This window comes from Bidens hawaiensis, unplaced genomic scaffold (assembly GCF_021521415.1).
Source record: "Bidens hawaiensis isolate Kalapana, Puna unplaced genomic scaffold, B.hawaiensis_p1.1 tig00016468_1, whole genome shotgun sequence".
Lineage (NCBI taxonomy): Eukaryota > Viridiplantae > Streptophyta > Magnoliopsida > Asterales > Asteraceae > Bidens > Bidens hawaiensis.
In genome coordinates, this window is record NW_027505004.1 from 35234 (window position 1) to 62793 (window position 27560).

Here is a 27560-nt window from a genome sequence, read left to right on the forward strand (position 1 = left end):
ATTGTTTTTAAAAATAGATAAAGTATTATTATTAAATAATAACTTATTGTGTGAAAAAATATATAAAAGTAATACGTTGTGACATGAAAGACTTTCTTAAGTTAACTTTCCATTTTGCATATTTAAATTCTAACTTGTTATCAATGCGTTAAAACTTGGTCCGGGTTTTAAACCGATCACGCCACTTATTCGTTAATTAGACAGGTTGAATCTTTGTAAAAAAATTAGGTGATGTCATAACTAATTCTAAAAGGAACTATGTATAACATAAAATTTAAATAATATATGGTCATAATATTTATAACTAAAAGGTAAAATCTATATTATTTTCTAAGAAAACAGAAACAAAGATTGTTTAAAGGGGTAGTATTTAGTTGAACTATCGGGAAATATAACATTAAAATCATCCTAAATTAGCATACAATAACTTTGTACTATTTGAATAAGCTTTGTATTTGTAACCTGCTAATATGTGAAAAACAACGGTAATAACACTATTAGCTTAAAACGTCAACCACTGGACCAGTTCACTATTTCAAACGTCATAATAAACCACCATGCCCAATAAATGTCGGTTCAACCCTATCAACTAAACCCACCCGTAGTTAATCCTGTTCTATTTTAATAGATTATTTTTTTCACAACGTTTGAAACTTCCGCCAATATACGACTTCGAGTAAGTCTTCCTTACACAGGATATCAATCATCCATACTGATTGTGACGTTACAGACTTGAGTCATATGTAAACACCATTAATGAGAAAATCTCTAACTGTGAAATGACCTCAGTTAGGCTAGGTTTCAAACCTAAAACTATAAATATCCAAAGCTTCAACTATCACACCATACATTAATACATTATGATATGATGAATATAACTCCAAATGAAGCAAATATAAAGGAATGGGACAAAATCTGATATTATGGGGCAGTGGGAGACGGGAATGGTGCGCAACACATGATAGTCGGGTAAAAAGTGGTTCAATCAAATACTTGATTATTATTATTATTTAAATCAATATGCGATGATGGTGAATATGAAACCCATAATTCTCATTCGACCATTTGTCATCCCCTGTCTTTTTTCCTCACTTCAAAGCCGCCTTAAAGTATGTGACAGAAAATAAATTATATTTTTTATAATTTGTTAATTACATACCTGCATAAATATTGTCCATTGATTTATATAAATCATTTCATATTTCACGATCTTTAAACTTTCTATATTCTCATGTGTTAAAACCCCCAAATATAATTAAATTAAGGGAAAATTCCCAAAATGACTCATTTATAGAATGTGATTTCAAATTTTTCCTCTCTAATTCAAATTTCCAACTTTGTCCCCTTGGTATCTCGTCGCCGACGACTTGTTGACATAACATAGGATTGACGATGTGTTATGTTGCTAACATAGGGTAGCAGCGATGCGTTATCCACTGCTACCCTATGTTAGCAACATAAACGCATCGTCAACCCTATGTTATGTCAACAAGTCGACGGTCATGAGATCCGGCAAGTCATCGTCGGCGATATGAACATGAGTGTCAGGTATGGCAGCCCGTCGATGACGTCGTTAACAAGAACTTATAGTCTGTTATTAAATGTGTCGGAGAACACATTGCTGACGACCTATTCCGGCCACGTGTCGTTATCCGATTTGTTCAGTAACACATCGTCGATGTTCGCTAACATGTTGCCGGCGACGAAATACTAAAAAGACAAAGTTGGAAACTTGAATTAGGGGGGGGGGGGGGCAAACTTGAACCACATTCTATAAATGGGACCAATCTAGATTGTAGTTTGAGCCAAAACCCTTTGGATTCAAGCAAGCCAAAACCAAATCCGAATAAAAGTAACTCCAATATCAAAACCTTTCGGCCACAACTACTTGTTTTTCTCGAGATATCATAATTAGCCCAATCACAATGGAGATTAAATGGGCCAAATTTTGTGATGTGTTTGTTGACAAAAAAACATTTATTCTTCCACTCTTTATGTCCCTCATAATATATGCACACACAAATGTATATCAATTACCTAAGTTTAATGTTACACCATCATAAAGATTATCAACCAGATAAGCTTCATCATCTAAAAAGAAAACTATCAAATTTCTTTCCACATTCAACAGAATTTCATAAAATTCTAAATGCTATGTAAAATACAAATTGGACATGATAAAAATGCATAAAACTTGACTCAACAAAAAAAAAAAAAACAATTATCTCTAAAAAAGATTGTTTAAAACGTAAACAAAAATAAAAGAAATCATTGTAGCACTAAACCATATCGGAAAGTGCAGTTAAAAAGTAGCACTTTCTCAATTCATTTAAAAGAAGGGGGGAAAACTTGAATGATTTAACTATCTACCATAACGATTTTGTTCTTCGTGCTATTGACATACTGTTTTATTAACGATTTATTTGTCTCGAACAGAAAAGCCATTCCTTTTATCTGCAGATAAAGTTTATCACAGTTAGTAACATTTACATAACATTAAGAAACTGAATATAATAAATTTGAACCAAAGTGTTTGTTAAATTACCTCAATTAGACAACTTGAAGTCAATGTGATACTCTGGTTGGTTGCCAATTCAGTGTTATTTATGAATATTGAATATTTGCCAAGGTTCTTTATATGGAAAGAACCCTCATGATCCATGTGTAAAATTGCCTGAAATTTTGACATATATTATTTTTTTATGATAAAATCTTATGTTATGTGATTCTTGAAACATGCATAGTATTATAGATATACCCATCCAAAATACTTTAAATTTCTTATTTACTGAGTTCACTAAATACATTTATAATGACCATTATATCCTCTCTTTCTACTTGAATTCCAAACCCTCATATCTTAATCCAAGGTTAAGGTGAAAAATACAAACACCATAAATTTTAAAAACGGTTATATTTGATATTCTGAATTTTCTGTTGTACGATAAGTATACCCGATCATAAGACCTATTTCATACTTAGCGATTTCACAAAATACAATTTAAAATATGACTATTATACCCTTCTCTTTCTCCTTATACTCCAAACCCGCAAATCTTAATCCAAGGTTTACAAGAATGGTATAATTGTCATAAATTTGAAAATCATTGTCTTTGATAATATATGATCAACTGTTTTACCTGCCGTCGAGATACTCTAGTGTTTTGGCCTTCTCTTCCCAAGTCAATGTCAACATGAAATTCCTCGGTTGCCCTTCCGATTAAAACCTAAAATCACAACACACATTCATAAAAATCAAATGTAAGAAATTAGTTGTAAAATTGTCGTTTTTACCTCTGGTTTCTTGACATAATACTTCACATGCCTCCCTTGTAAACTAGCAAAAGCTCCATGTGATTTGATATCCCGTTTTACAAACGCATTAGCAGCTTGTTCCAGTCTCATGATTGCCTTTCGTGCTTCTGCATTCTCGTATATAAAGGCTGCAAATTAAGTCAGATATATGATATATGATTTTCTAAATGGCACCCATTTTGAAAAGGCGTGTAAACGAACTAAACAAATACAAACTGAGCATGTTCATGCTCATTCGTTTAGCTTTAGCCCAACAAACAATCAAACACCAACAACTAAACAAATGGGGTTTTCTTATTCGAGTTTAAGTTCGTTCGTTAAAGAAATGAACATGTTCGTGTTTAAATGTGAACAACAATGTGTTGGGCATAAACAGTTACTAAAACTAGACTATATTGTATCAGCCTATAAAATTTAAATAAATATATAAATGAACTTAAACAAACGTAAAGTAATGAACACAATCTAAATTAAATGATCGCGAACATAAGTGAACGAACGAGACATATGTTTATGTTCGTTCGTTTAATAAAATGAACAAAAACGTTCGTTTGTTTTTTAAAATGAACTTCCCAGTTCCTTCCGAACAGTTCATGAAGGGTTCACTTAACGTTTGGTTCGTTTACAGGCCTAATTTTAAGATCAACTGAATCTACATGATAAAATAAAATTCATATTTTTGCTATATTTAAGATGAAGATTATACTTTGTAGAAGCTCAGAACTCCCAATTCGATTCATATATAAATGTTGTTCATCTAGACTCACATCCTCATCAAGTATCTGCAAAATTACAAAAGTAAAAAAAATGTAATAACTGAATAAAAGATAAATGTAGTTAGAACTAAAAATAGATTAAAACAACAATTACCATCGCTTCAACATCAGAAAAACTAGGCATATCATGATCATAATCACCATCATCATCACTTTGAGATGAAATTGCTTCCTCATTTATTGGCAAGTTTCTTTCAACAAGACATGAATTATTCACTTCTGAAGGGACCAAGTCAAGATGTAATGTTTTTTGTTGAACAGCAGCCATAAGATTCAACTGAGCATGGTTTGTAAAGATATCTGAACCGCCTGTTTTATTATCAACAACAGTCCTTACAGAACTGAAATTATGCGTGTCCTGATCAGATTTTACAGTTACTTTCTCAGATGCAGGAAAAAGATTGCTTCTAGATATTATTGCTGACCGATCTTCATTACAAAAATCCTGTTTAATCCTGTGATCCACTTGTACTTCTGAACGGAATTGTGAACCGATTATCGGTGAAGAAAAATGGGACTGTTCATATCGGTTACTTTTTGGGATTATCTGCTTTGAAACCCTAGATTTGGAAGTTGACTGAGTTGGCAGTGGAGGTTTGAAAGCATCCATTCGCATTTCTTGAGATGTAGAAGGAACAAGATTCAAAAGAAACACATCATCATTGCTAGGTATATCCGGGTCCTCGGTGTTTAAAGTGCAGATGATCGCTGATGTCACCGGTGGTTTAAATGGTGGTGCCATCAACAAAGCATCTGAAGTTTTTGTTTCCAGATTGTCACTTTCACTCTGACCCTTATTATAGTTATTATTATCAAAAAACTCGTCTGCTAAAACGGTATCCTGTTTAGCATTAGGAGAATCTAGCCAATGAGAGCTCATATCATCAAGATATGACATGTTGATTAAGTTGCCATCAGCATCCATCAACGGAAGATCATTCTTCTCCATAGTGAGGTCAAAAAGGTCATTTATCAAATAGTTGGTACTATTAGTCACTCCAGTTGTAACGTCATCACAACACATTTGGTTTTCCAGCTCAGCATCACCAAGATTAACATTTTGCATGTTTTGGATTATAGGATATTCATCAAAATTTTCAGATTTCGCTTCATCAATGGGAGGTAATGATTCTGGTCCTTTAGCTTCAAGTAACTCAAGAATCTCTTCAAATCCATCAGATTCTTCTTCATACTGATTAACATCAAGATTAACAATGCCAGTGTTATGAGCAGGTTCATAAGTCAAAATGTCAACAGGCTCATCTTGAAGGGGCCCACAAATGTCTAATACAGGAGGTTCAGCTGGCATGTGGTCCAGCCTTATCTTCTTTTGCAACGCATAGAAACGTTTTCGGATGCTTTCAGGCTTTCTCTTGACACATACAGGAACGAGATCATCTTCAACATTTCCCAGATGGTCGGTTTTTATAACTGGTGCTGAGTCAGAATGCTCAAACTCTAGCATACGAGCTGATGACTCAGCAGCAACAACCGGATCATAGAGTATGGCAAGCCACCGCTCTTGCAGTTCTTGAATTGTGAAACGTTTTGAGAACTTTACATCTCCTCTAGCTAGTGATTCCAATGAAGTGCCAGTCTAATAATGATAAACAGATATGCATAGATTAACATCTCACAAAAATAATGTAACAAAACATGTTTTTGTACTGACTTGTGTCATATCATGACTGCATTTAAGAATAAAGACTCATTTACAAGAAAACAAACTTATCTGGAAAGTATGACATTTCAAACAATCAAACACACAAACATAAATGCAGCTTTTTAGAACTTTAAATTTCATCATAGAAAAATAGTTTCTTGATTTTTATTTTTTTGAAAAAGAATCCACGTAATAAAAAATCGAGCCTCTATGCCGATGAAGAAGCTGATTTTTTAGTAAAGAAACATATAAATAATACCACATAATAAGATTAATTTAAAAAGTAGCGATTACATCAAAACAAAAGACAAGCAGGCAACAAGTTGCGCCGCTACCCCTTTTTGAAGATGATATCCTAATCAGCAAAATCCCCAATCATATTACTTGTATTAATCATCAATTCAGTGTATGTATCATCGAGTTTTTTGTGTAAACCGTTTGTATGAATCATCATCAACTGTTTGTATTTTACAGGTTTTTGTGCGAATTGGTTGTATGAATCTATCAATTTTATGAATGAATATCAAATATGATCCAAACCTAACAATTCTGTTGAAAACCTAAATGATCACAATAAACCTAACAATCCAAATCAAATACACAAACATTCCAGCAATAACTTTAATTATGTAGTAATAACGATCAATTGATACAAAGAAACGCAAACCGAACAACGAACATTAAACCCTAGCGACAACAACTTCGAGAGAATGAGAATAATAATAATAATAATAATAATTAAAAAAAAAAACTATATCGAATCATAAAACTGAACAGATGAATGAATGTAGGTTAGTACCTCGGCAGCTTTTCTGAGGCGATAATCGTCTTCCATTGTCCACGACAACTCGCCGGAGAAGGCTCCCATGGCGGCGGCGGCTGTGAATGAATTCTGGTTGAGTCTGTGAATGAGCAGAGGATTTTGAATATTATAAAATAATATTGTGAGGGTTTAAGAGGGTTTATATATGTATGTATGTATGTATGTTGCTAGCGTGGACTGCACGGTGGGTGCCTGGGTGCGGTTTCTTATTGGGTAACCAAATAATTTTGTTTGTTTGTTTTGTATATTTATAACATTTTTTTTGTATTAAGGTTTTTATATGTACATTTTTCTACACTTTTATAGAATTAGTAAATGGATTTCGATATTGATTAATCTAGGTTATTGCGTGTGATGGTTGTTATCTGAGAGAAGATAGAGAAGTTAGGTAGTGACGTCTATTTTTTTTAGACGTTACATATGGTTTTGATGAATACGTTGGTAGTGAAAAACTCGCTTTGATTTTCAGATGTTATTGTTAACCTTTTAGTAATAGATTTTGCTTTGAATAAAATTTATTTGCGTGGTATAAGATGATATATGTGTTACTCGAAAAAATGGGAGTGCTAACGTATAATAGTCGTTTATCGTACATTACGTACGCGAATTATGCTCAAGTTTAAATCCCATTACGCTCAAGGTAAAATCCAATTATGCTCGAAGAAGAACAAGTCAAATTAAGCTCAGGGTATATATAGACTTACGCTCAAGTTTAAAGTCCAGATCGATTGAAGTTGTAAATATGTCAAAAACTGATTGATTGAAGATCCAAATATGTTTGTTTGGATGATTTGATGATTAATTGGATAAAGATTAATGATTTCGAGATTATGTGATGTGATTTCATAGATAAATTTTAAGGTTTAGGTAATTAGGTTGTCTTGTACGTAATGCATAATAATACGTTATTGTATTAGATCTTTTTAGCTAAAAGGTTATGATAATACACATTTATCTAGTAGACTAATCCAAAGAAAAAAGGATTGTTGACAAATCATCTATACTAATTAATAAATAAAGGTTTTCTTATATCACGTGTTCTCTATCTAGCCTACAATTTCTCTCAATTTCCCTCTTCCTACCACACTCATTTTACAAACTCGGTTCATATCCATACCTGACCCAATTAACAGAATATATACCATATATAAATAGCTATTATAATTTAGTATTTTGTCATTCTACTCATTAATTAGAGTCAACTAATTTAAAAATACAATATATCTTACTTGTTTAAACATAAACTCATAATTATGTTATTTCCATAATTTACGTCATAATTATACTTCTCTAAATTGAAAAGATTCAACAAAGATTTAAATATTGCAAATTACATCTCATATTATGTTTGAATTTTAAATTTCAAGTTTTGTGTTAACTGCATATTTTTGACATTTTTATCAAATTAAGGATAATTTTTTAAATTACATGTAATCATTTAAAAATAAATTGATTGATTCATACTCAAAATAATTGTTCTGTTTCCAAATTATTGATTAACTCATTAAATGATTCATAATTCTATAATGTTATAAATTCCATAACGTGATGACAAAAACATATAGGATTAACTCTTCAGCATCCTTTGGTAAAACGGTTTTACAATCCAAGTATGTTTTCTTGTTTTCCTGCATTGATCATCATATTTTGTAATTATTCTATTAATTACAACACAACAAATTATGTATTAATTACAATACACAAGCATGTGAAGAATGCTTAAAAAAATCTTCTGTTGGCAAACATATCTAAAAATTGCACCAACTTTAAGGGTTGAAGTACGATTTCATTATAGAAGGCCAACTAATTCAATATTCTAGACTTCGGTTGATTATCCATTATTGTATGTATTATTTATACGTAATTTTTTAACAAACATTTATTTTGTGTTTGATCATTTAATATTTTGCAAGATTTGTGATAAATGTATTATTAAAAATATAAATTATTTAACTAGAATGTATGTTTGTACCTTTTATATTTAATACTCAAATTTTTATCAAGACTTTTTATTATTTATTTTTCAAATATTTATAAAATTAAATTTGTTAAACTCGTGTTGTACATGGTATCTAACCTACTAAGAGGAATATACAAGTTGATGGAGATAAATATCAAACAACATCTCAAGTAAAAAAGCCGATAAATCATTAATTGGCAAGAAATATGCCACATCCTTATTAACATTTAATTGAATTTTTATAGTCAACTTACGAGTTATAAAAATTAGACTTATATGCTGAATGGTAGGTTAGCTTTGATATTGGATTGCATATCTTAACCAATAACTTGGATAAAAGAAATCCAAATGTGTGTTTTTGTATGATATTAAAAACATTAGATGTATATTGAAATCAGTTATAGTCACTCTTCTAACTAATTTGGGTGAAAATTCATGGTTATTTGTAAAAAAGGTGGGTTTTTACTTAAAGGAAAGGTGCTTTTAATTTTAACTAGATTTAAAACCCGCCGCGTTGCGGCGGAGGCTTCATGCAAATTCGGTCGGTATCGATGAAGTTCGTCACAACATCTAAATAAAAAAATGATATGTAAACGTCCAAAATAGTGTTAGCACACGCAACTTATGATGAAGGCGTATAGCTTATGATACAAAAAATAATATATGTAAAACCACATTTATTCGGTTGGCAAAATACGGGGGTAGTGGCGGAAATTTGGCCGGTATCGATAGGTTTGCCACGGTACTGGAACTAAACACAAAAGATAATCTCGAAAAATTATCATATTTAAAAAAGAAAAAAACAAAACACGGACGTTGCAGCGGCGAGTCGACACATATTCTGTCGGTATTGGTTAGGTTCGTTATCGTATCAGAAGTAAACATAAAAAACAAAAAAAAAAAAAAACACGGGCATTGCACGGCGAGCCGACACACATTCGATCGGCATTGGTTAGGTTCGTCATTGTATCAGAAGTAAACATAAAAACTAATTTCCTTATTGGCTAGGTTCGTTACGTTACCAAAATTAAATAAAAAAATACGGTTGTTGCGGCGACGTAGGAGGCGTTATGTATTTAGTTGGCATCATACGGAAACTAAATCTAAAACTTAATTTTCTTCAAATTACTATACTTAAAATAAACCTTTAAAAAAAATCCTAAAGTCAAAGACGTTTAAAAAACGTGATCACAAGTCACAACCCACCAAATGTAAACAACTAAACAATAGATAGATGAAAAAGAAATATATAAGGACAGCAAGGAGGTTCGAACCCGGACAAAGAAAACCCAAAGAAGTTACCAGAACAAACTCTAGCCAACCCACCATAACAACAAAGTTGTTTAAACCATGAAACTAAATTAATAAATACACAAATTGAGTGTTTCTAAAAAAGGTTGTGGCGCTGACATCTTGCTTTTAATCTATATAGATAATTAATTCGACACGACAAGTTGAAGAAGTGATCGACCAAATTTTCAATAACTGGTTTATGTGTTTAAATATGCCATCATAAGACCACCCGCTATGGGGCACCTAAGGGGTCAAGGCGGGCGCCGTTGGGCGCTGAACATCACCAAGGGGTGCCCTTGGTGGTGGGGCGCGGTGGTGCCGATTGTTGGAACGGCCGGCGCGGAAGAAGAAAACAAGTGCTCTTCCCCTCCAACAACTCTCTCCATCTCTGTCACACCCCGACCAAAGGCGGAACATGCCGGGGGGCAACGTGATTAGACAAATACACAAGACACTATTTAAAGTGACAATATTTAATCAACTCATTTATTTCAAAAATTAGTAATCAACACCTTTCGTTCACACAAACAATTTAATACAAGTAACATTTATATTGTTCGTTTCACTAATACCCTAATAGTTTTGGTGACGTTTCTCATCAAGTCCTCGAGTCAACAAAAGTCAAACCTGTAACATTTCATAAAATAAAGTTTGTCAACACAAATGTTGGTGAGCAATTCATAAGTTTGAGCATATAAATATATAGTAATAGAAGCCACAAAACTTGTATACAAAACAATAAATAAATAACAACAATTTGGATAATATGAAGTCGCTAATAAGAATACATTAGCGGCACCGTCTATAAGAGAATATCAAATAGATTCGGATTTCATGAAGTCATTAATAAGAATACATTAACGACACCCTCCATAAGAGAATACCAAATGGACTCGGGATTTCGTGAAGTTGTTAATAAGAATACATTAACGGCACCGTGCTATAAGAGTATACCAGATAGTTCACGGATTTATGAATCAACCTTCCAAAAGCGGTAAACACATAAGCATGTAAGCATATAACACCAAATCGAGCATTTATTTAAGTAAAGTATACAATCACGTTTGTGGGTTTAAAGATTCAAGTAAGTAAAGCATTTAGTTTGATAAGTATGAAATGTCACCCCAAAACGGAAGATGGAAAAAGGGGTATGAAAGTACTCACCTCGATTGATGAACCGAGAAATAAATAGATAAATAAATGAAGCTCGAACGGTAAACGAACAGATCCGACTTGAAATGAAAAACACCTTAGCTAAAATAAATAATGTAATATATATTAATGAACTTGAAACCATAATGAAACTATATTGGAAAACATTGAACGAGAAAGTTGGGTTGTTAGTCGGGTTACCGGTTAATTTGTTAACGATTAGGGACTCGTACTTAATTGATAATTATAATAAAGTAATGTTATCTTATTGTGATTTTAAATAGCTAAACCAATATTAAAGGAGACAAGACAAGTTTAATTTAAGAGTTCGGTTTTATAAAAAAAATGAATAAATAATAAAGTTTAAAACAATATTATTAATGATAAGATAGTAATGATAATAACAATTCTATATATATATATATATATAGATATATAAGATAAAAATAACAACAATAACTATTTCTAATCATACTAATATAGTATAATAATTATAACGATAATTATTATTAATAATACTAATAATGATAGTAAAGAATAAAATCTTGATATTAATTTTAAGGTGTTGTTGATAAAAATAGTAATAATAATAAGTAATATTTATAGTAAATAATGATACCATACCCGATGTTGGTTCGATTTTTAAATGAGTTCTCAAAATAACTATATTAATATTATTGCTAGTAATAAATGATAAAATATGATTTTTAAATAGTTAATAATAATATGACTTTTAATAATATTAATAACCACTTTAATATTTATAATAATGATAATAATAATAACATTAATGATGGATACATATATTAGTAAGTTTAACATAATAATACTAATAATAACCGAGATTTGTTAAGTGTAAAAATAACATTAAAACCGGTCTAAGATGAGACCCGAACCCGAGACCTTTAGTTTAACAATTTATGTACTAACTCAACCGAAACCAAGGTAAACAATTGTTAACTTAAACCCATAAGGAAAATTATATCCATTACCCGGCTGTTCGTCTTTTACCCAAAATCAAACCAACTCGATACTCATCCGACTCATTTCAAAGAATATAACCGATAACTAATCCGATTACTAACAATTTAGATTTGATAATTGATATAAGAAAACTAATAACACTAAAACCCGAAATTACTTTACCTATAAAACGTGTATATACTCGTGGCTCTACACCGGGAAGAACCCGAGTTAAACCCGCCGGAGACGAGGGCAGCGGCAAGGGAGAGAGAGAGAAACGGAGGGAGAGAAGCCGAGAGAGAGATCGACGCAAGAAAGAGAGAGGGAGAGAGCTGCGGCGGAGCGAACCAATTCCGGCCGCCGGAAAAACGCAAAAGAAGAGAGAACGAGGGGGGTTTTGCGGTGCTACCGGGTCAGGGGGAAAAGGGGCTGCCGGAAGTTCGGGGTCGCCGGAAACGGCTAGGGGGAGTGGTGGCGGCTGGGCATGTTTGTTAGGGTTAGGGTTTGGAGGCCGGTGGTGGTGCGTCGGGGTTCGCCGGAGGTGGCTGTGGGCGGCGACGGCCGGAAATCGGCGCCGGAAAGGAGGTAGAAGATGAGGGGGGGGGGGGGCGATGATGATAATAATGTTAGGGTTAGGTTAATCTTTTCTTTTTATATGCATCACATATTTTCAAAACTGGCCCCTCAAGTTTCAATCTTTGTTTAACACGAGTTTAAAGGTTCTCAAGAGCTTATAACGAGTTTACGAAAATCAGTTTGAATCCCTTTTGTTTTTTAACGACACTACAATATGACAAAACATCGATTTATTGGTGATCGAAATATATAATATAATATTGTATAATAAATAAATAAAGTTCTAAAAATGTTGAGTCGGGTTCCTGTAATAAAAGTTTACAAAACGAAAACGACTCGAGATCCGAATTTCACGGATATCACAATCTCTCTCTCTCTCTCTCTCACACACACACACACATGCATATATTATATAAATGGACTCCCTTGGGGCATTAAACCATAGCGGGGCATTATTGGTTGGGGGTTCGATGCTCCTGGTGCTTATGTGGCGCTGACGTGACATTGTGGAGGGGTTTCGATGCCCCCACCATAGAGGATGGTCTAAGTGTTTTTAAACCATACAGTCGATATCGCTGATATATCAGGGATATATCGGTTATCGGTCCCTTGGGGATATATAAATTAGAATATCGGTTTCGAATATCAGTACCGATAATATCAACGATATTGACTGATATTTGACCAATATATCACCGATATTCCCGATATCAATGTCTTAAGTCTTAATTATCAACTTTTAGTGTCAATGTTAGTATTTTAAGTTTTAATCAATTATTACATGCTACGATTGTTAGTGTTTTGCAATTTGCAAGAGGTTAATTTGTTAATGGTATGAAACTATACTGAATTATTAGTGTTAAATTGATATATATATATATATATATGAATTTTACATGATATTAAAATTACCGATATCTCACTGCGATAACCGATATTTCAGATGTCGGTCCTTGACCGATATCTGATATTTTTCTGCATTAACTGCTTAGTTTTTAAACTTAAACTCTTGTATGGAATGTGATCAATTATATTTTCAATTTGAAAAGGAGGAGTCGTATTGTAACGAGCAAATGAAGCTCAAATCCACTCTTAGGTAATTGAATACAACCATATAGAGGTCTATAAATAACTTTAACAATTGTAATTGAATTGGTTATGCAGTTGATGAAATTTAACCGTTGGTCCAAGTGTGGTATATATAGTCGGGAGGTAGAGAATGATTGGTCGAGCTATCGTTGTGAGTAGAATCTTCTATTCTCATGGAAGACCACGTACGGGGTTTCTAATTGGACATAACAACAAGTGGATAGGGACGGTTGTCACATGAGGGTACAACGTTGGCGTTCTGTGATAGGCTCTTAACACCCTTGTGATTCCCTTTGTACCGGTTGTTGCCTTTTAAGGAATCTAGGGCTGTGATTGGCTTGAGGATTATACGTTATGTGTTGTTGTCTCCTTTGTGGGTGGCAGGTCTTCCGCCTGCGGGCTTCTTGTATGGTGATAGAGTTAGGCCCGCGGGTGTCATCGGAGACCATCTTGTGATTTACATGGGCCCACGGGTTGTCTAGTATCCTATCTCTTTAATGGCCATACCGTGCAACGATTATGCCTAACAACTTAAAAAAACCATGCAAAATTAAAAAAAGTTATGATCTCATATATGATCAAATGCGTAACTTCTAGACAAGGATCAACATATTATTGGCGTGTTTAAACAACGACTAATCAACTATTTCAACTTATATTTTGAGGGTAAGTTAATAAATACACTCAAATGTTTTATAACCTCCCAAAAGTTTTATAAAATAGTTTACATAAAACATTTGGGTCACACATATATTGTGTATAAAGAGTAAGTTGTTTTCCAAAATGTTTTTAGGTTGATTTTATGTGTGAATCGTACATGAACTCATATAGTTTTGCTTATTTTTTGTCTCATAATAAAAGAAAACATAAAAGAATCTTAAGGGAATGAAAAGTCCATCAACCTTGATAATATAGCTCGGTTATTTGTTGCTTATTTGTGAGCTTTAGTTTGGAACACATGTTGGGTACATTTTGCACCCTGCTTTTGTTGTAAGGTGTGGTTTTGAATATCAAGACACCACCCCAATACAAGTCGATGAATATTTTATCGTGAAGCATCCGTTGGTAGTGCGACTTAAAGTTCCCTTAGGAGGTATTTGCACATGCCCGGTTTTCCACTAAATTTGACCCACGGGTCGTATCATCACGACAAAATCTGTGCGTCGATAAATTTAAGTTATTTGATTTATATATATTGCTCAAGGTAAAACAATATACACCATGCACTTTTTATCTAGTGTGTGCAGTTATTTAATTATTCTATAAATGAGAGTAAAAATGAGAAGAATGACACCAAAAAAAGACCCCTAAAAAATTAGAACCCAAAATTTAATAAAAAACAAAAGAAGTAAAAACACAAAAATATTTTCATCGTTTTTCTATAAAACAAGACATAATGTTAAGTGAAAAAGATCATTGTGTCTTTTCATTTATTATTGTGTTTTGTGTTTATTTTCGTTATTGATTGTGTCGTTCTACCTTGATATCTTAATATTGTGTTATATGTTGTATCTATTATGTCTTTATGAAGTTATAATTGTGTCTTTTCTTTATTTTGTCATTGTGTCTTTTCGTCGTTTTTTTTGGAACAAGAATGACGGAGGAAACATTTGGGGGTTAAAATTTTCTTCGTTTTTTATTTATATTTTGAGTTATGATTTTTTTATTATTTTATTTGAATTTTTTGTTGAGGAGTTTTTTGTGTGATTACAAATCATTCTCACGCCTGTCATTTGTATCTTCATTTGTATTTTAACATTTTCCGTACACTTTAACCCAGTGTATGTCACTTTTATGTTATACATTCACTTAATATTCCATTTAAGTGTGTGCGATGTGTGGTTTCAAATATCAAACACATGAGTTATAGAACAATTTGAGTCACCGACGAGATTAGCTTTGTGCAACACTTTTTGATATATAGAAGAATCATGTATTATGTGATTACAATTTACAAATGCTTAAAATATTTTAAAATGATTTATTTGTATTTTCCTTGGATGCTTAACAAATTTCTTAGAATACATTATTTAAAAGTCGTTCTCGTATAGGACTATAGGGTATACGTGCGTGTTGTCCTCGACCATTACTTGTCAAATTTTGATATTAAGATATGACTGATATTCTAGTCTTTGCTCGTTAAACGGATGTCGTGCTTGCTAAATGTCTTCCGGTTAGCTACGCCTACCAATTCCTTCCCATCCATGAAGAATCCCTCAATTTCAAACGGCCTTGATTAAGAAGTGAATTATATAGTATATAGTTGCAATATCATCAAGAAAGTGACTGTTTTTCCTTTTGAAATTCTTGAGTGTCAAGCAAAATAAAGTAGAAACAATATGTTTGAATAAAGCAAATACCATATATGGGAAAATGTAAATTACTACTAGTACTTGATAACATAAACAAGAAACACTCAAAATGTCAATCTATCATAAGTCAACAAACAGTCAACACACATTATAGCTGTCTTAAACTTCACATGAATTATTTAGTTAGTCAAATAATAGCTAACCAAGCAAGCCATAGGTGGTGAGATCAGATGCAGTGGGTCCAGAGGCGGTGACCGGACCATGAAGATTGTTGGGGTGGTCCGGTTGCAACCGTAGAGTCAGAATATGTGGTGGTGCACCCATTTGTGTATATCCGTACACATTTTCATACTCCATTCCATTTTCTATCAACCCATATTGTGGATCCTCTCCTCTTATATCCTGCATTTCATAAAAATGAAAGATTAACACTCTAATTGAATATGCGACTTGTAACACTTTAAACCGGTTAGATATGGTGAAAATAATGATGAAGTTAAGAATACTTACAAATTCATGCATGAGTTTTTTGTATACATCTTGGGCACTCCTCACCTGAAAGAAAATTCTGGGTTATTTTTTAATTTTATTAAAAAAAATATATATGTTAACAAGTTTTATTTAAAAAAAAAGGATAATAAGTACCTTCTTTTTTGAAGTCTCCACTTTATTACCAATTACTTTGAACTGCATTGTTTTGTCAACATCAGATTATGAGTTTTTACATCTTCAAAAGTATAATCAATTAATCATAGCAGAAGGCTTGAAATGAACAAGTGAAATACCAACCATTTTGAAGGTGTATTTTAGTGGTGTTTCGTAAATCGGCTGGTTTGAGGTTCATGCAGTTAAATTTACAGTTTGTGGTTATGCAAACATAGATTATGCATACCGAACCTTTTACCTTAACTGGTTAACTTTTTTTCGTGTTTATAATATGCAGAATAATTTTATAATTTTGAGATCTTATTATTAAACAAAAAAGTGCAAATTCAAAATATTCAAAATATGTAATCAGTGGTTCATTTCAAACGTTTTGTTAGAACTGACCAAAGCGAATTGTAATTTAGAAAAAGTACAATGCTGACCTTGCGCTCACGAATAACATAAACAGCCTCTTGTGAATCTTTTTCAAGTGCAAGCAATTCTTCAAAACTCATATCTTCCAGGCAATCACCCAGTCTTTGCCTAAACAAAATCCATCAATTAAAAAAAAAGAGTCAAAAGGGACCCATGACTTTAGTCTTAGATGAATATAAATTAAAATTAACTTAAGAAAATTAAAATAGAGAAAAATTAATTTTAGAAAATTAAAGTTGAGGAAGTAAAGTTGAAGTTAATGGTACCTAATTTGCTTCCTAAGATTTCTGTTCACATCTTTCTGCTGTCTCAGTTCTTCTTGCATTTTCTGCATAACATTTTATGGAGAAGTCATTAATAATAACTTTGTATTAATTATTTCATCTATATATTATATCCATTTGTCTGTTTAGTGATGGATTCAAAAATTTTGCACCAGAGGTGACAATATAACGAGTTGGGTTATAAGTCTGACACAATAAAAAAATCGATTACGTATATTTTTATTATAATATAAAAACAAAATGTTATAAGCGAAAGTAATAATAAGATAACCCGGCCAATTGGAAATCCAATACAATCAGAACAGGTCTGTCGATTAAAAACTGGAAAAGTAAAGGAGAATTCAACTAAAATTAACGACCTGGTTGGTTGAGTTGGGTTATTCCATTGGATGGTCTTAGGAAATTATGAAACTGTTAACTTATGACGTATTTGAGTATTTGATATTTCAACTCGATTTTTTAGAAGAGTATGATAAAGGAACAATATTTAAATCCAACCAGTGTCTATGACACTCGAGTTTTAGACATGAAACAAAGCAACACAAAGAATTTTTCAAGTGTGTATTTTTCCAATATTCCAAGCCGGTAATATGTTTGCACTAGACGACAAACAAAACAACTTGTTGGTTTTTGTTGTAAAAGCAGATGGTTTAATTTGCAGAAAAACTATTGCTAGCTTAAATTCACGCATACAGCTCCGAGGAGACAATGTCCCTAGACCCGACAATAGGACGTGACCTTCTTGACACTTGATTATTGATCATGTCTAAAATTAGATTATTTTATACCAATTTACATTTTGCATCTCCTAACCCGTATTGTAAGTTAGCCTACAAGAATTTCCGTTTAAAATAACTTAAATCTCATGTATAAAACCAATGAGACTAAAATTAAATATGTCAATGGCTCAACTCAGTACTAAAAATTTTATATGTTTAACATTCCAACGGCTCATATGGCCACCTAAATGTGGATTTTTGTTAATAACCTTGTTTTTTCCTAAGTTTTAAAAGGTGCGCGCCTTAGGAGGTGGGAAATGTCCATGGGTCTAATGTAGACGTGCACAAAAAACTGGTTCCGGAACCGGTTCCAGTTCCTACCTGATGGACCTCATACCCGGTTCGGGTATTTTTGTACCCGAAATTCATACCCGGTTCCACTAATTGTATTTTCCAATCGGTTCCTACCCTGTTCCTACCCGGTTCCAAATTGTACTCGGTCCGGTTCCTACCCGAAATAACCGGTTCCGGCGGGTTTTTTTAAAAAAGGTTAACTACAGGTCAAACTAGCCGTTGGAACCGGTTCCAACGGTAATATAGCCGTTGGAACCGGTTTTTGAGAGTATTATAGCCTTTGTAACCGGTTCCAACGGCTATATTACCGTTGGAACCGGTTTTTGAGAAAAAAAGAGCCGTTGTAACCGGTTCTAACGGTAATATAGCCGTTGGAACCGGTTCTTGATGCCCAAAACCTATATATAAGTTGTTTTCCATCACTTGTTTCACCACCAAACTCAAAAACAAACTAAAATACTTCTCCTTTAGCAAACCCAACCATCCAACTCAATATTATTATGGCACCCATCAAAAAAACTAACAAGAAGACTAAGAAGAATGTTTTTATTGAACCCGTTCGTTCTATAGATGACCCAAGTGTTCTTGCGGTCGTCACCCATAACCGCAACCAAGACATATGGAAGAATTGGGATTTGGTTGTCAATGTCGAAGGTGATCAAAAGGCTCGTTGCAAACTATGTGGAACACAATTAAAGCACGATTCCAACTCGACTTTGAGAAAGCACATCGAGAAGCCATATTGCAAGGCCTTGAAAGGGATTGGCGCAACCGATCAAGTTGACTTGGGTAAAGATGGTACACTATTTCGTTACAACACGACTCAAGTTCAAGATAGAATGGCAAAGTTCGTTATTCAACGAGGGTTTGCCGTTTAACCACTTTGATGACCCGGATTTGACGTCGTTGATTCGAGAAAATCTACAACCGCGATACACACATGTAAGTCGTACTACCTTAAGACGTCATTGTATCAAGCTGTGGGAGTGTGCTAAAAAAGAGTTAATCGAGTTTTTTCATTCTTTACAAGCGATGGTTAGTTTAACTACCGATGTTTGGTCGGCACCACACGGGTTGCCCGAATCATACATATTTGTCACCGCTCATTGGGTTGATCCGGTGACATGGCAATTGATGAAACGCACCATTGCTTTTGAAAACTTTCCGTTCTCACATACCGCCGAAAAATTGTTTGAATTGCTTGATGAAGTTATAACGACTTACAACTTGAGAAATAAAATATTTTCGATTTCGTTTGACAACGCTTGCAATACTAAGGCGGCCGAAAAATTTATCATTAAATATTCACCACCTTGTTTCGCGGATTTTTTTCATGTTCGATGTGTTGCACATATCATCAACTTGGTTGTTCAAAAAGGTCTCGACAATGAAAACATTTGTGACGATTTAAAATTCTTTAGACTTATGTTACAAGATGTCTTCAAAAGTGGTAAAAGAAGATACCTTGAATATAGAACTATTGCAAGTCAGTTGAAAGAAAGTATTTGGGGCCGAATTGGGACGTTCCAACCCGTTGGAACTTAACTTGTCATATGCTCAAGTGTGCTTTCGCCCAACGCCAAACTCTACAATGTTTTCATAACAATATTGTTGACGTACGCGAGGCCGATATGCTTCCGGAAAGTGTTTGGGTCAATGTCGGTTTTTTGTTGGGGTATCTTGATGTGTTCAAAAACTCAACAACAAAGTTATCGAGAGTCTATTATCCTACTAGTTGTTGGGTTTTGCAAGAATTATACTACATGTCTTGTACTTTTAAAGAGTTTGAAGAGAAGAACAAACTCTTCAAGAATATTGTTGTGGTGATGAAGGAAAAGTTTTTAAAATATTTTGAAAATACCGCCGGTCTTTACTTGTGCCGCCGCATTAAACCCCTATTGGAATGTTCATGGGGTTGAGACAACGATCGAGGAAATATTCGACAACATGGGTATGCACGAGATCGACCCCAAGTTTTCGACGGAAGCGAAGGAAAAGTTCAACAAAAACCTTCAAGACCTTTATGACCATTATTTTCAAATGTATGGTCCAAGCACGAGATCGTCTTTTGTGAATAAAACAACAACTAGAAGGCCGTGCAAGGACCCACTTATAAACTTGATGAATGCGGATCATGAATCGGCATCTAAGAGGCAAAGAGGAAACACACCAACTAGTGAACTTGGTCGATATAGTGGAGCAAACTATGTTGAGGGCGCAACGGTCGACGAAATTCGCAATATTGATTTGTTGGCTTGGTGGAAAGGAAAACAAAACGAATTTCCTATTCTATCCGCCATGGCTCGTGATTTGCTTGCCGTACAAGCCTCAATGGTTGTTTCCGAATCGGATTTTTCTCTTAGTAGGAGGGTATTATCTATGCGAAGAACAAAATTAACTCCCGAGTCTCTATAGGTTTGCATTTGCCTAAAGGACCATTTGGATGCGATGGATTGTGTACAACACAAGGCGAACTTTGAAGACGAAATACCGATAGAGCGCCCTATTCATGATGAGGAGGCGGAGGACGGGCTTTCTTCCAATAATGAAGACGAGAATGAAGACGAAGAAGAGTTGTAATTTGTAATTTTTATTTGTTTTAGTAAAATTATTTGTAACAAGTTCAACTAACTTATAGTTTTGATTTGTTTAATAACTACTTTTGTTTTGTTTATTACTAGTACCGGTTTATTTCTTATTAGTCATGATTAATTTTTTGTTACTTTTTTAATAACGACGAATATTTTATTTATTTAAACAATAACTATTACAAAATTATTAAAATATAAACGATATTAAACATAACAACTTAAACTAAAAAGCAACGTCCGTCGTTTTAATCCGGCGTTCTACAACGATTAAGCGTTGACCGCCGGTAGATGCTTGAGTTGTAGAGCTGGACGACTCTCCCACTTCCGCTTTCTTGGCATCCAAACTTCTTTTCTCACGACAATACTTATTCGTATGCCTTCGTAAGGTCGAGTTCGACCCCGCTTTAAGAAACTTCGAGCAATACTTGCACCGAGCCATCTCTTGTGCGTCGGTCATGAGACACAAATCGTAATGAATTCAAACATCAGGGCATCGTGTTGTTTCGATCAATATAACAACGTCGTCATTAGTTGTCATTTCTTCTCGGTTTAACCTTAATTGTGATTTAGAGTGTGTTTTATACTTTTGAAAGTGGTTTAACTTGATAACACACAACACATTGCTATTTATAGTATGTTGGTATGGTTTATATAGTAAAAAAAACCGGTTCCAACGGTCAAAAACGGCTATATAGCCGTTGGAACCGGTTCCTAACGGCTACATTATTTGAATGTCAAAAAAAAAAAAACGGTGGAACCGGGTTTTACGTAATACCCGGTCCCGATTCCTAAAAGTTGCCATTTCATGTCATCGGTTCGGTCCGGAACCGAACCGGTTCCTGACTGGAACCAGTCTCATTTTCTACCCGGTGTGAAAAAAACCCGGTTCCTAACCGGTTTGGGTTTTTAACAATACCCGATTTGTGCACGTCTAGTCTAATGTACTTCTAGGCTAAAATTGGTTAAAATTAGAGTTTCCAAAAGAAGGCAAAAATTATGAAAGATTTGCCTAACAAAAAAGGTTGCTATATAAAAATTAAAGAGAGATACCTCTAAATATATATATAAGAAAATCTTAACTTTATCACGCGACACACACCTTCTAACTTTACACCGCCTAAATACCCACTATACCATTTGGTTGAGAGGAATATGCTATAATAACTTATTTGGCTGTAGTCTTGTAGATAGAGTAACGCCTCTTAAAGCATGCATTTTTTTATAACAAGGTTGCTTTTAACTTTCTATTATAATCAAATACCATCTGAATATGAAATTAAAGTGATGAACTTTACTTAATCCGACCGATCAAACTGACCCGAAGTTTTTTATGTCCAACCCTATGAAATTGGAGCATCCAAACACAGTAAACTATCTGAAGAAAAAATCCTGATTCCTTCATTGGCCATGCCCGAGCTCTACTTATTTAACTTACGGGAGTTCAACTTGTTCTGAGCTATGTCTAAATCTTTAACTCGACATTTGAGTAGTCTTTAAGCTCTAGCATGACACATTTATTATTTAATAATTATCTTATTAATTTATTTTTAAAATTCATAGTTTTATATTTAATTACAGTTATACTATTATGTTATTTTTATACTGATGTTACATGTAATAATAATTAATATGTAAAGATTTCCTTCGATTATATAATATTATGTAATCAGTAGCTCCCTTTAGTCTCTTGAGCCAACTTAATCTTGGGTAGGTAATAAAAATGAGAAGTGTGAGAAACCATAAATAATTGACAGGTCTCAAGTGGATGCCAAACAAAAAAGGGTATAAAGGTAATTGTACACATTTTCTCTCTCCACATGTAAGGCACATGTTAATACCCCCATCATTTTAGAACGTTTATAACTTTTTCGTATGATATTTTAAAAAAAAAATTCATCATAATAACAAGCGTTTTTTTTATCTTTAATATGAGTATGATTTTTGTTATATAAAATTTAAAACAAAAATCACGTCATTGTGTCTTTTCGCACACCATTGTGTCTTTTCGCTTATCATTGTGTCTTTTTTTCGTTATTGTGTCTTTTCGCTTATCATTGTGGCTTTTTTCGTCATTGTGTCTTTTTGGTTATTATTGTGTCTTTTTTCGTCATTGTGTCTTTTCGCACACCATTGTATCTTTTCGCACACCACTGTGTCTCTTTTCGCACACCATTGTGTCTTTTCGCTTATCACTGTGTTTCTTTTCGCACACCATTGTGTCTTTTCACACACCATTGTGTCTTTTTTCGCCATTGTGTCTTTTCGCACACCATTGTGTGTTTTTTCGCCACCATTGTGTCTTTTCGCACCCAATTGTGTCTTTTCGCTTATCATTGTGTCTTTTTTTGTTATTGTGTTTTTCGTCATTGTGTCTTTCAACTCATCATTATATTTTTTTAAATACTAATAACACCATTGTGTAATAATAATATGTAAAAATAATGATAAAATAACAACAAATTATCTAATACATAAAACACAATGATTAATACATGTTACACAATAACTTGAAACGTAAAACACAATGGTGAATACGTATAACACAATGACCTAAAACGTATGACACAATGGTAAATACGTATAACACAATGACCTAAAACGTAAGACAGAATGGTGAATATATATAACACAATGACTTGAAATGTAAAACACAATGGAAACAACATATTACACAATGTCACAATAAACAACAAAAAAACACAATTAAAAAACCCATTAATTTTTTTTTTATTTTTATATGACAATATGATACTCATATTAAAGTTAAAAAAATGCTTGTTATTATGGTGACTTTTAAAAAAAAAAAATGTCGCATGAAAAAGTTATGAACATTTTAAAATGATGGGGGAATTGGCATGTGCCTTGCATGTGAAGAGAGAAAGTCAACAAAGGTGGCTTATTACCTTCATGCCCTTTCCATCAATTTTTATTTATTAAATTAATCTCAGCCATTAATCTAAGATCAATGGACTAGATTTCTTCTCACCATTCTCATATTTATTGTCCTTTGTATTTTAACTTTACCCTTTAATCTTCATAAGTGAAACTCATAGCTTATTATCATATTCTAGTCTATTTATCCTTGACTTGATTCAATTTTTTAGCAAGTTGATCTTGAGTAAATCACAAATGTCTGAGTTTGTTTACACCCTTATGTGCCTTTAGATACAAGTATGTGCAACTAACAAAATTCTTCAATTTGTCACCACTTGAAAACACAACGGACAATCTATTAACATGTATTAATCAAGTACGACCTTTAATAACATTATTCATTTCCTATATTCACTAATTTGTTTTCATCAACAATAAGTTAAACGGTGTTATTCTATACATGACACATGCAATTATTATATATATCAATAATTTTATATATCAATAGTTAGTATTTATTAAATTAATTCATCAACAATTATTGCGTTTTAAATACTTTTAACATGAATCTAGCTAGTAGTAGACTAGTATCAGTCCAATCTTCTCATAAGTCATAACCTTTTGACAAAATTTCTAGCCAAAATCATCAACATGTTCAAATCAATTAATCAAAACACTCACCTGATAATGGGAGTTCCAGAGATCGATTCCGGACGCCTTCTGATACTGATCAAAGAACTGCTTCATCCTGATCATGATCAAAACATTCATCACAATCAAAATCAGTAACAAGCAGTAAAACAATCAACCGATCCAAGTACACGAAAACATGTAACATTCTAAAACCCCTAAAATAATCAAGTGACATATAGACTCAAAAGCATCTAATCAAAATCAATAAGAAACCGTAAAACAGTCAATCGATTAAGTACTTGAAATTAGCATCTAATTAAAATCAATAAAAACCGTAAATCAAATTGTTTAGAATTACTATAAATGTTAAATGAAAAGTAGTGATTACATCGAAAAAGAAGACTACTCGAAAGCATCTATTAGAAAATCAATAACAAACAACCCGTAAATTAAACAATTAACTTATTCGAGTACTCAAAGCATCTAACAAAATCGATCAATAACAAACTGCAAAATAATCAACCGATTCAAGTACTTGAAACTAAGCATATAACAATTAACAAAAGCGACGGCGATACGTACGTAATGGAAGGACTGATGTATTCATGAAGCTTATCGGTACAGGAGACCATGATAATGGAGACCTTTGCATCACACAAGACAGTGAGCTCACTCGCCTTCTTAAACAAGCCGTTACGCCTCTTCGAATACGTCACCTGCCTGTTCGTCGAGTTCTCTATCTTCTTAATCTGAATCTTCCCTCGCGCCATCGATCTGGAATGAATATATTTGTTGCGTATAGAAGAGGAAAACACACACAAGTAGTTTTAGTTTGGGTGGGTTGGAATTGTGTGGTGAGGAAAGAATTCAAGAAAAAGAAACACAAACACACAGTAAGTATGTGTGTGTGAACAATAATAATAATGGGAAGGAAGAGGAAGAAAGGCGGGTGGAAATGTTACCAGAAATAGGAAGCAGCGTTAAGTTAAGTTGCCTCAAAGGAGAAAAGGGTGGGAAGGTGGAGATAGCTACTTAATTTTACAATTACATTTAGACCCTTCTTAAGCAAGTAGGTTGTAAGTTGTAACGGACCGAACGTTTGACGAACTTTTCGTGTATATTTGTCCGCTTAATAATTAAATGAACATGAATATAGAATTTTGTTTGTAAGCTTGACGAATGAATATGAATAGAGTATGTGTTTGTGAACGTGTGGTAACGTGTTCATTTATTTATGTGTGTTTGCGTTCATTTGGTTACATTCGTTTATATACATATGTTCGTTTATTAGAATTTTGCCATTACTAGTTTTATCTGTTTATTTATGTATATATTTTATACTATTGCTACTTTGTTATAATCGTTACGTTCGTTTGTGTCCGTTTACAAACTTAGTGAATGGACATGAACGAACACGAACAAGCTCAATTCATTAACGAATAAACACAGACTCGAGGTTGCATTCGGTAAAGTGTTCATGAACCGTTCGTTAGTTCGACAAAGCTATTAACGGACGAACACAAGCAAAAGATTATTTGGCTCGGTTCGTTTATAGCCCTATTAGCAATGGTTGTTTAGTGACAAAAGATTATCTTTATCTTATCTTTTAGGCTAAATTACAATTCAAAACATTTATCTTTTGCTAAACTATGTACTTCATCACTCACTAAGAGCCTGTCCTTTATCCTAATCTCCATTCAACGGTGGCACAATATGCAAGAAAAATTAAAGTTTTTCAAAGTGATGGTGGCATAGAGTTTGTGAATTATACGGTCCGTAAGATCTTTGAAGAAAATGACACTTTTCATCAATATTCGTGTCCTTACACGCCACAACAAAACGGTCGTGCAGAACGAAAACATCGACATATTGTTGAAACTGGGCTAGCCATGTTATTTAATGCTCACATTCCCGCTTCTTATTGGGTTGGGGCTTTTACTTCAACATTTATTATTAATCGATTGCCGACTCCGTTATTAGACAACAAGTCACCATTTCAATTAATTTTTGCTCAAGAGCCGCAATATGCAAATTTTCGAGCATTTGGTTGTCAAGTTTTTCCATATTTACGAGATTATTCCAAACACAAACGAGCACCCTGGAGTATCCCAAGTGTTTTTATTGGATATAGCCCACAATATAAAGAATACCAGTGCCTTGATCCATCTACTTCTCATATTTATATCACTTGACACGCTCGTTTTAATGAAACAATCTTTCCTTTTCAAGGCTCAACTAATGTTGCGAGTTTATCCAAGCTTGATATCACCACATTTTTAGAAGAATTCAACGGTCCAGCACCTATTGATACCAACCCATCCACACAACATCCAAACCCACCATCTCCCTTATCACAAAAGCCGAAATCCAAGCCCAGGTAAGCCCACCCAACCATACCAGCTTTTTCCATCCAGCAGTCCATCCTCCAGTGGCTCAGATCCTTATTCCTTATGTCATCCCTCTGATAATACTTCTTCTCAAGAAAATTCATTCATCACCCCAAACTCACCCTCGACCCAAAATACTTGCCCATCTTCGGTTCCCCACCCATCACTTGCTCAATTAGCCACCAATTCTGATCTTGTACCAGATGCTTAATTCACTCAAGAAACCTCACTCGTCCATACTTCCCACACTCATGATACAACTGAGCCTATGCCTTCAACATCTTCTCATCCTATGACCACAAGGTCCAAAGCAAGGAGTTTTAAACCGAAACACATATCTGATTTAGCCTCTCTCATTTCTCATCCTCTCCAAATTACCTTATCCGTTCTCGCTGAACCACGTGGTTTCAAGTCAACGGCCAAGGATCCCAAATGGTTGGCAGCTATGCATGAAGAACTCAATGCTTTACACTTTAATCGCACGTGGACACTTGTTCCTCATCCACTATCTACAAATATTGATGGGTCCAAATGAGTTTATCGCTTTAAGTATCATTCTGATGTATCTATTGAACGATACAAAGCTCGTCTTGTGACATAAGGCTATACCCAAATACCAGGTTTATACTTTTCACACACGTTTAGCCCCGTGGTGAAAACTTCCACAGTTCGAATAGTTCTATCTCTTGTTGTTGTAAACAGTTGGAAGTTCAACC

At 33.7% G+C, this 27560-nt stretch overlaps 2 protein-coding genes across 2 annotated transcripts; both read right to left on the minus strand.

Annotated features, from left to right (window-relative positions):
* Positions 1-2286: 2286 nt before the first annotated feature.
* LOC143609827 (uncharacterized) lies at positions 2287-6653 on the minus strand. Its single transcript, XM_077084470.1, has 7 exons — positions 6554-6653; positions 4186-5688; positions 4022-4097; positions 3295-3443; positions 3141-3227; positions 2546-2674; positions 2287-2454 (listed from the first exon to the last, which is right to left on the minus strand). The coding sequence occupies exons 1-7, from the start codon at positions 6620-6622 to the stop codon at positions 2359-2361; spliced, it is 2109 nt and encodes a 702-aa protein (XP_076940585.1). The 5' UTR covers positions 6623-6653; the 3' UTR covers positions 2287-2358.
* Positions 6654-16094: 9441 nt separating this feature from the next.
* LOC143609828 (agamous-like MADS-box protein AP3) lies at positions 16095-25351 on the minus strand. The gene is made up of 7 exons (XM_077084471.1): positions 25040-25351; positions 24506-24572; positions 17269-17330; positions 17011-17110; positions 16568-16609; positions 16433-16477; positions 16095-16324 (listed from the first exon to the last, which is right to left on the minus strand). The coding sequence occupies exons 1-7, from the start codon at positions 25225-25227 to the stop codon at positions 16121-16123; spliced, it is 708 nt and encodes a 235-aa protein (XP_076940586.1). The 5' UTR covers positions 25228-25351; the 3' UTR covers positions 16095-16120.
* Positions 25352-27560: the final 2209 nt, after the last annotated feature.